The sequence below is a fragment of the Monodelphis domestica genome, chromosome 1 (assembly GCF_027887165.1).
Source record: "Monodelphis domestica isolate mMonDom1 chromosome 1, mMonDom1.pri, whole genome shotgun sequence".
Lineage (NCBI taxonomy): Eukaryota > Metazoa > Chordata > Mammalia > Didelphimorphia > Didelphidae > Monodelphis > Monodelphis domestica.
In genome coordinates this window covers 494,269,006-494,279,289 of record NC_077227.1, presented here as the reverse complement: position 1 = coordinate 494,279,289, position 10,284 = coordinate 494,269,006, and the positions used below count along the sequence as shown (strand labels likewise).

The window sequence follows — 10,284 nt, the reverse complement described above, 5'->3', positions numbered from 1 at the left end:
CTCTCTGGCCGTTATCCATTCGGGTTAGGGTAGACAAGAGGGTGTTATGGAGAGGTCAGTGGTCCGGGTATCTCGCCAAGTCAGCTGTAATCCCATCCTTATGCCCAGGTTTTTCACTGATTGTAGCAGGCAAAGCATTTGCAAATTACCTCATATTTCTCAGACGGTTGAGCATGATTAAAGAGCACTCATAACTAGCATAAAAAGTGCTTCCCATGCAAACTTTTCTTTCTTTCTTTCTTTCTTTCTTTCTTTCTTTCTTTCTTTCTTTCTTTCTTTCTTTCTTTCTTTCTTTCTTTCTTTCTTTCTTTCTTTCTTTCTTTCTTTCTTTCTTTCTTTCTTTCTTTCTTTCTTTCTTTCTTTCTTTCTTTCTTTCTTTCTTTCTTTCTTTCTTTCCTTCCTTCCTTCCTTCCTTCCTTCCTTCCTTCCTTCCTTCCTTCCTTCCTTCCTTCCTTCCTTCCTTCCTTCCTTCCTTCCTTCCTTCCTTTTTCTTTCTTTCTTTCTTTCTTTCCCTCCCTCCCCCCCCCCTCTCTCCCTCCTTCATTTCCTCCCTCCCTCCCTCCTGTATGTTGGATAAAGTTCTTCATTTTAACTTGGACTTTGCCCAGAATTCATGTTTATTTCTGCAATTTATAATCTGCTGGTTATACAGGATGATTCAAAAGTGCACCAAGACTTTTGGGACAAGCTCTCTGCTTCAGTTTCCATTTTTGTAAAAAGAGCTGATATGGCCAGAAGAGAGGATCTTTGACTAGTTCTTACAATGCTAAATTCTGTGACACCAAATTTTGGAAACCCCTTAGGGAACCCAGGGATCTCTACCACCCCCTCTGCCTTTTATTTTTCACTCATCACTTGCTAACGAAGAACTATGAAACCCCTTTCTTGAATCCTTGAGGGTTGGGTTCTTTGGACTGGCCTAGAGTTGGGTTGGGCTGGACAAGGACTGGGCTGGGCAGGGTAGGGCCGGGCTGGGTGAGGGACTACGATTCCCAGAGGTCGCTGCGTCCAGGGGCGGGCTGAAGGCGGGCCCGAGGCGGGCTGAAGGCGGGAGGGGGCGGTGCTGCTTACAAAGAGCCGGGGCTGCCGCCTGGGTGGCGATTCCCCAGCGGCGCGAGGTCTGTTCGCGCCGGGTACGCTAGTGCCCGGGACTTTTCTCTCCTCTGCCTTGCTGCGCGTGCTTGAGTCCCCTTGCACCACCTGCTTCTCACCTCTCGGATGCACTGAACTTGGAGGAAGCGCTCGGATTTTCCTTACGTCTTGAACGGGAAGGAGATCCATTTCGAGGGACACTTTTTTGGGGGAAAGAGGGTGGTGGGCGCCCACGCCTAGCCCGAGCGCCGCTCCCCCGGGGCCCCCGGTCTCCGTCTGGCCGCGGCCCCGGCGCGGATGCTTCTCCAACAGGCGCCGTGCTCGCTGAGCGGCGGGCGGCCCCCGGCCGGCACCATGCACACTCTACAGAAGGATACCACGTTTACCAAGATTTTTGTCGGGGGGCTGCCCTACCACACTACCGACTCTTCCTTGAGGAAGTACTTCGAGGGCTTCGGGGACATCGAGGAGGCAGTAGTTATCACCGACCGCCAGACGGGCAAGTCCCGGGGCTATGGCTTTGTAAGTGACCCCGCTCCCTAGCTAGGCACCAATCCCTACCCCCTCTCCTTTGGAAGCCTAAAACTTGGGGGTTGGAAGAGTTCAAATTGCCTGTAGATTCACCCCATCCCGACCTCCCAAGTCGCACGTGTCTTTCCTTTGGGGCTGAACTCTAGAAGATTTTAAATCAATAAATAAGTGCATTTGTATCAGCCGTGTGCCGGGGTGTTGGCATCTTCGTCATAGTACCTGTCATCAGAACTGGGCTTCCTAGTCTCTTTCTCCCCTCCTCCGCTTCACCCCCTTCTCCCCCCTCCTCCCCCCCATCTTATCTGTAAGCTTTCAGCTGGAGTTGCTGTTTGGGGCCGTGTAAACTAGTGAGCCGTTCACTCTTCCATCTCTGAACTCGACTCCTACCCCAGCTTTTCAACTGCCCCTCCTCCTCCCGTCTCTCCTCCCCCGGAGTGCTCTCTCCTACTGAGCACACACTTAGCCCAACCACAGGGCACACGGAGACCCTCCCTCCCTCCCTGTGGCTCCTTATCCGGAGAGCACAGCTCTGGCGCTCAGCGGCTGCCCCGTTCCCGCACCTGCAGGTGGCTCACAGAACATTTTCATTTCAGAGCAAACTCTAGACATGCAGGAGGAGGTTTTAAAAAATAAATAAAGGCTTATCTGTAGCCCCCCTCAGTTCCTGGTCTTTGAGCCTGCTTACCCTCATCCTGCGAGAGGCCCTAGGAGGGAGGAGGGAGGCTCGTCCCCTCCGTTCTTTACCCCGGCGTTTTCTCCCCAGAGCTTGAAAGGGAAGGGACACCATGTTCAAGTTGATCCTTGCTTCCTAAGCCCTCCTCGGGACTGTTCTGTGACACCATGTTTTACTGGCCAGCCTGCTCCTCCCAGGGGGAGAAGTTGGGAGACTCGATGGGATGGGGCGGCCTCTAACCGGAGTCTGGAGCCCTCCACTTGACCCCCTTTGGTTTCTGCCCTTCTGGTATTTGGGAGGCTTTTGAAACTTTCAGACCTACCTGAAGGTCTTGTCCCCCTGGGGCCCTTGGCTTGATGAGCAAAGAAAGAAGGTGCTTTGTTGCCCTTGCTGCGAGTCTTTGTTGTTGTTGTTTGCACTGTAGGCAGTGCCCAGGCTGGCAGTGAGGAAAGTCAGAGGAACTGTCTCCGTGGGCATTGGGGCAGCTGGTGTGGGAAGGAAAAACACCCAGAGTGCCCTTTGGAGTGAGCTTCCTCCTTGCTTGCTTACTCATTCTGAGGGACTCCCAAGATGGGGAGACTTCACTGTCCAGAGAAGACCTTTGTGGGTAGGAGCCTTGAGAACTCTTGTGCTTGCTTGCAGGTCACAATGGCAGACCGGGCTGCAGCGGAGAGAGCTTGTAAAGACCCCAATCCCATCATAGATGGCCGGAAAGCAAACGTTAATTTGGCATACCTTGGAGCCAAGCCAAGAAGTATTCACACTGGTGAGAGGAACCACTTGGGTTGTTTTTTACCTCCATCTTTCCTTTGCTCACCTTATTCTGTTCTGCATACTTATTTATTGGTAGTGAAATACAGAATGCTTGTTCATCAGTTCTGCCTCATCCTCTTTGAACGAGCTATTGTATCAGAGAGATCAGTCATCACTGCGATTTGGGCTCAGGTTAGAGGGAGAAACTCTTTATTTGGAAGAGTGAGCCCTAGATCTAGGGAGGGTTCCTGGGAGCCAGGAGAGAACTTGAACCAAAGACACAATGGCAGTTCTCTTAGAATAGAGTGAAGAGGAGGAGCTGGGTAACTCAGTGGATTGGGAGCCAGGCCTAGACAGGAGATCCTGGGTTCAAATGTGGCCTCAGACACTTCCTAGCTGTGTGACCCTGGGCAAGTCACTTGACCCCCATTACCTAGCCCTTACCACTCTTCTGCCTTGGAGCCAATACACAGTATTGATTCCAAGATGGAAGATAAGGGTTTTTATTTAAAAAAAAAAAGAATAGAGTGCTGAATGAGGAGTCCCCAGATCTTGGTTCAAGTCCCTGTTCTGCCACTTAGCCATGTGACTGTAGGTAAACTCTCCTAGTTTTCCTCAACAATTAAAAGGGGAAAATAATTCCCCTGCCTGCTTCCCAGGGTTGTTGGGAAGAAGGCGGTGTAGAAATATGAGTGGTTACTATTATTGCCCTCCCGAGCTGTGTCACTTCCTTTAGGAAACCAAATGAGAAAGGAGGGAAGGTTTTGGTACCAACCTCTGCAGTCAAATAGTGCGGCCAAGTCTGCCTAGAGGAGGGCTGTGTGGCCAGATGGGGACCTTGTCTAGCTCTCTCTTTTGAATCGGGAGATGCATGTTAGAAATGACTGGTGTATATGACAGCTTGTGGTTCAGCTTAGAGGGTATGGACACACATGTGCAAACAGCCCATTTAATTGCCTTGCGTATTTCCTCTTAGACTTCCAACATCTTGTTTTTTAGGTTTTACAATTGGTGTTCAGCAGTTGCACCCTGCTTTTATCCAGAGGTCTTATGGGTAAGTGAATATGACTTTTTTGGGGGGGGGGTGGATAGTTCTTGGAGAGGAGGAGCCAAATCATAAACTTCCTGTTATTTATTTTTTATGAAGGTAGCAATCCATTAGCCTAAAATTCTCCAGTCTAAATAGCATTTGTTTTCTGGCTTTACTCTGGTTCCCCAAAGTCCCAAACTTCTGTCATTCCTAAACTCCCTTTCCTAAAGAAATAAGACCACTTTCTCTAGAATTCAGAAGGGCCAGGGAGAAAAAACGCACCGCAGAGCCCAAGACCATGAAAATAGACTTCTTCATGGTCCGAGGCTTGGCTGCCATGTGTGAGCGGAGGCCAGCCACACTCCCAGAGTCTTCTGGGGGCAGCCTAGGACAGGCCCTAATGTTCAAGGAGATGTCAGCCTACAGAGAAAGCCTCGTCTGATAGCAAATGAAAGTAACATTAGGTCAAAAATTGATTTTGGCCAGATGTTGTGCCGAGACTGACTAGCCCGTGTAAGGGGGCCTATTGTCTGTCCCCTTTCAATAGCCCATCCCATCCCTGCTCAGCCCTCACTCTGTACATCTAATAGGGTCTGGCAGCTGTTCGGAAAGAGGACGAGTGTACTTCAGGAGAATAATAGAGCCTGTCATACCACTTGCATTCAAGTGCCTCATGATTGATGTAGGTCTCTTTGTACCATTGCAGAAAGAGAATATTGATAGCGGTTTTCTTTTTTTTCCTTTCTTCTTTTTTTTTTTTTGGAGAAAAGTTGGGGGGCGGAAGGTCGAGGCTTACAGAGCAAGCGAGACTCACCCCTGTGAGCTCCCGGCTACCTTTCCCTAATTGAGTCCATGTTATCGTGTCCTTGGAAAAAATAGTTGACGTTTCAGTTCCTTGGCTCATCGCTTTCTGGATGATACTAATTGTTCTGTGGCCCCTATTCGGGAAAGGGTGGGGGAAACAGCTTGCTTGTTGGATCTGTGATGTTGCATCTTGTTAAAGTGATGTGTGGACTGGATGGTTTTATGCTTCGTTTGAATAAAATACACAAACTCGATAGTTTATTGAATCAGAGGTGCTCCCATTGGGAGCCTCCTGATCTGAGATCCCTTTTCTAGCCTTCTTGACAAGTAGATGGCCAGCTTCTGCTTGCAGAGTTGGTGACAGGGAGCTCACTACATCTTGAGGCAGCCCATTTCCCTTTTAGACCATGTCAGTATTCCTAGTCTACCCCCTGGCAGATGATACTTAATATGATCCGGGAGGGGCTGGTACCTTGTATTTGAATTAAATATTTTTAGACCATGTGATATTAAATATTAAATATATGTGAGTGGGGAAAAAACAAACTATGGTAGGAGGGAAATAGGTTGGATGGAGGAGGCTGGGGAGGATGGGGGTAGAGAGACAATGCTATGGACCTTCAGTCAGGATTCCAGGGTAGGTTCAAAGGGTCTCTTAATCTCCAAACCTTAGTTTTTTCATCTGTAAAATCATTATTCAGTTGTTTTTCAGTCACATCTGACTCTGTGACCCCATTTAGGGCTTCCTTGGCAAAGGTACTAGAGTGGCTTGCCATTTCCTTCTCCAGTTCATTTTATAGATGAGGAAACGGAGACAAAGAGGAGCAAATGACTTGCCTAGGGTCACACAGCTGGTAAATGACTGAGGCTGGATTTGAAGCCTGTCCCTTTATTCCCTGTGCCACTTAGCTGACCCTCCATCTGTAAGATATGGGGCAGTAATTCTTCCTGCCTGTGATGAGGGTCAAAGGAGGGGGGGAAGATGTGAAAGTAGCTGAGCAGCATGAAGGATTGATATTTTGACTCGGAGGGGAGGCTGAGGGAGTCGCGGAATTCTTTTCCCTGTGTATAATCCACGTGGGAAGCCTTTCCTTCCATCCTGAGCGTTTCTGATCACGGTAGCCCTGGCTCCCCGCCATGCTCTGTCTCCCGGTGCCCGGAGGTTACACATTTAACCGTGTGTAATTGTCTAGGTGAACGTTGATACATTTTTGTTCCTGGGCTCTGACACCAGCACTTGTTACTAACTCTAGGTGGTTGCCATTTGCTGCGCACCAAAACGTGGCCTCTCCATGATAGATTAGTTGCCAGAGGGAGGAGGCTTTGGAAGAGGAGCAGGTGGGGAGGGGACAGAAGGGGGCGAGCCAGGATCGGGCTGCCTTGTGTCCTGGCAGTAGAGTTAGCTGGAGGGGGAGGAGAGGGAGTGCGTGTGTCCGCCCGTGTGACCCTGGGCTGCTAATAGCCTCATGCCTGGTTTCCTAGGCAAGCGGTCAGGTGTTTGCTTGCTGAGCCCCAAGAGTTTGGCTGTCAGCGCCCTTTTTGTCTTTCCCCACACAATTGGGGAAAGGAAAGCAGTCTGACTCAGCTTTGCCTTTGTCTGCCTGGAAAAGCCACACGCGGAACGAAAGGTCTGATAATTGGTGATTGGGGTGGGGGTGAGGGCTAGCCGGGCAGTCTGGACTGCCCTGCCAGGCCAGCGAATTAACCACTTCCTGCTGTCCCTTGCTTCTCCAATAAACTTTTCAAAGCCCTTCCACGGAGTAAGTAAAGCACATTAATAATACATGTCAGAGAATTCTGGAATTTTTTAAAGGACTTTGGTGCTGTTTCTTTTGTTGTATGACTGTGGTTCAGTTCATTCCAAAAACACTTGTTGAGCATCTATTATATTTGTGCATGTGTGTATGAAATGTATGTGTATGGCACTAGATTAGACATGAGGGTGCAAAGACAAAACCGTTTCAACTGTCAATGAACTTACATTCTAATAGGGGATGGAAATATGCATTTATTTGGCGCCTACTAGATGCCAGGCACTGTTCTAAGGGCTTTTTAAAAATATCTCACAACCACCCTGGGAGGTAGGTGCTATTGTTTCCCCCATCTTACAATGAGGAAACTGAGGCAAACAGGTGAAATGACTTGCTTAGGGGCACAATGCCAAGTGAGTGTCTGAGGCTGGGTTTGAACTTTTATCTTTCTGGCTTCTGGCCCAGTGTTCTATCCATTGAGCCACCAGATGCCTCTACTGAGGGGCTATAAAATTAAAGAGTTGATATGGAAGGGATAGTGGGTTTGGAGTCAGAGGATCTGGAAATAAATGCAGTCAAAATAACAAGAAAATTTGAAGAAAAAAGGAATAGTAAAAGCTAGAGAAATCAAAGGAGGCTTCTTGGAAGAGGATGGCATTTGAGCAGAACTCAAGAAAAATAAAATTCTGAGAGATGGCAATGAGAGGGTACTGAATGATGGGGTACTGAATTCAGTGGCAAGTTAGTAGTCCAGTTTGCCTAAGACCAGTTTTCCTTCCACGAAAGGAAATAATATAAAAAACAAGATTGGAGCCAGGCCAAAGTTTATACTTACACATCTACATGCCATCCTCCTCAGCAATAGAGAATGTTAACTTCACAAAAGCAGGACCTACTTTGTTTTGTTTTTTATGACTCCCATGCTTTGCATAGGCACTTGCTAATTGATTCTACAGGGCTTTAAAAATTTTTTAATTTCATTTTTTAATTAACCAGAGTCCACCTTCTTTCGTTTTCCCCTTCCTTACTTCCTCTGTTGAAAAATACAGAAAAATAAAGTCCTTATAACAAATCTATAGAGTCAAGCAATACAAATTCTCTCATTGGCCATATCCAAAAAATACACACTATCTTTCCCTAGTCTGATTCCATCACCTCTAACAGAAAGTGCTTTATAGGCTTTTTTAAACTGTGTGTAAGTGCTCAAGTTTCTATCTCTTCTCTTTCACTGCCACTTCATGACCAATCTGCCTCCTTTTTCTGATCATTTATTTCCTGGATGATATCTTTTATATTACTTCTTGGTCACCATTCATTATATTGTGCTTATAGGTAGCTGTAATACAAAATATTCAGAAGTACATCAGGGAAGTAGAGAGGTGTTATCTAGAGTAAGGATTATTATTTTTTAAACTAAGCATCAATTCCAGGGCAGAAATGTGGTAAGGGCTAGGCAATGGGGGTGTTAATTGTCTTGCCTAGGGTCACATAGAAAGGAAGCGTCTGAGGACAGATTTGAACCCAGGACCTCCTGTCTCTATATCCACTGAGCCACTTAGTTGCCCTATAGGGTAGAGATTCATTATCTGGGGTTAAGATTTGAATGGGGGGAAATTAAATCTTTATTTTGACTAATTTTAATTTAAGTGGAAACAAGTCAACACATACTCACTAAGCACTTACTATGTGCCAGGCACTGAGCTCAGTGCTGGAGATAAAGATATCAGCAGAAACAAAGCCAGGCCCTGTCCTTGAGGAGCTTACAATCTCATGGGGAAAGCTAACACACCAAAGGGAGCTGGGCAGGGGAGGAGAAGCTGAAAGCACCTGGTGAGTACTGATGTATGGAAAGGCAGCATGAAGATTGACCAGCATAGCCCCCCCCCCCCCAGCCTCCCTCTCCCCCCATGGATGTCCCAGGAAGAATCCACCAGCCAGAGAAGGGGGCTGGCCTAGCCCAGAAGGTTCCAGGGCAAGAGTCGAGATGAAGCATGGCATCCTGAAAGGCATGTAGCTAGGAAGGCAGCGAAGATCAGCCTTTCCTATAAGAGGAGGCTCTGGAGGGACTCACCAGTGAGAGAAGAGGCTGCAGGTATAGCAGCAGAAGAAAGTCTAGCATTTCCTTCAATTATGAATTTTTTAGAAACAGCATAAATATTTACAAGTTTTACCATATTGCCTCCCCCCCCAAAAAAAAGGGGGTAGGGATTTTTCATGTAATAAAGGCATCAAGGAATGTAAAATTTAAGTTGGGTGGGAATTCAGTAGGATAGGTGACACCTCTTTATTAGAGAAAAAAAATGTGTTTAATGTATAAATTACAACCAGTTTGATCCACAACAGCATGATAAGTGGAAAATACCAGTGCAGTTTTGGAATCGCAGCCCTTCATTCAGATCTTACCTCTGACACCAACCTGCTAATTGCCCGGCTTCCCTAGGTCTCTGTTTCATCAATTGTAAAATGAAAAAGGTGGACTAGATAGTGGGTAGGGCCCTTTCCGTTCTAAATCTAGGATCACAAAAGATTCAGCCATGATTCAAAAGTCCCTGCAATTTGATTTTTCAATTGTTTATTTGGGTTTGTATTTTGGAGCCTCGGTTTTATAAGATTAATCATTTATAAAAATGAACAATATGTTTGTATGATCATATAAGTATAACCCAAATTGGATAACCTGCCAGCACCATGGAGGGGAACGTTAAGTAAGGAGGGGGATAAGTTCAATCATATAACTTAGGAAAAGTTATGTAGAAATTTGTTATTACATGGAACTGGTAAAATATATATATTTAGAATATATTTGTATATATTTAATTATAAATGTATGTTTAAAGATATATGATAAAATATATGTATATAGTTAAGGAAAAAAAAAGAAGATCCTGTAAATTATTAAGGGATTTTTTTTTAACAGCTAGAAAGTACTTTTAGAGATTATCTAATCAAACTCCCTCATTTTATGAATGAGAAGGCTGAATCCCAGAGAGGTTAAGTGTCTTGCCTCAAGGCCACATGGATAACCTATTAAGCTCCAAGTTGGCTTTTTGTTTTTCACTTTTAAAAGAAGATGTAATTGTTAGTGATATGTAATTGCAGGTATTTCTGGGGTGGAAACCTAGGACTTTCTAACATCCCTGAGCAGAATAACTAAAGCCGGGTTGGGGGTGGTCCTGAGACCATAGAGAGTAGTGAGTACTGGCCTGCAGAGTCCCTCTTTGCCATTTTGAGGGAATAATAAAAGAAAACAAGTACTAGACGTCCAGGGCTCCCTGAATGGGGTACTCCCCCAGGCACAGTGCTGGCCTTGGCCATAGGCATAGCTAGGCCATCTGAGATCTCTCAGGTGCATGAGTTAGTGACAAAGGAAACCCCTGGAGCCTGAGGCCTGCTTTTGGCCTGGAAGCTTTTGGAAATGTTCTCTCCCCAAAAAGGGCCACCTTGTTCCTGAGGGGCTGGGATCCCCCTGGTTCTGGGCCAGGGGGGCTGGGGAGGGTCTTGGCTTCCTCCTTGCTGCTCCTTTGGCACAGAGAGGGGAAAAATAAAGAGAAGGAAATCAAAACTCTTTTGTGGTGACACTCTTTCAGACAGTCATATGGGTTGTTTTTACTTTCAGGATGCCTTTGACAAGCAGTGTCCCTGTACCCCCT

The 10,284-nt window shown here is 46.5% G+C and overlaps 1 protein-coding gene across 2 annotated transcripts in view; it reads left to right on the top strand.

Moving 5' to 3' along the window:
* The first annotated feature begins 1,389 nt into the window (after nt 1-1,389).
* RBM38 (RNA binding motif protein 38) overlaps nt 1,390-10,284 on the top strand; it is a 34,831-nt gene continuing 25,936 nt past the window's right edge. The window contains exons 1-3 of one of the 2 annotated variants that reach the window (XM_001368848.5): nt 1,390-1,614; nt 2,939-3,062; nt 4,049-4,103. In XM_001368848.5, coding sequence (XP_001368885.1) covers nt 1,390-1,614; nt 2,939-3,062; nt 4,049-4,103 — 404 coding nt within the window. Of the gene's footprint in view, nt 1,615-2,081; nt 2,190-2,938; nt 3,063-4,048; nt 4,104-10,284 lie in introns of those variants that run through there. The other variant, XM_056812925.1, reaches the window with a different exon arrangement.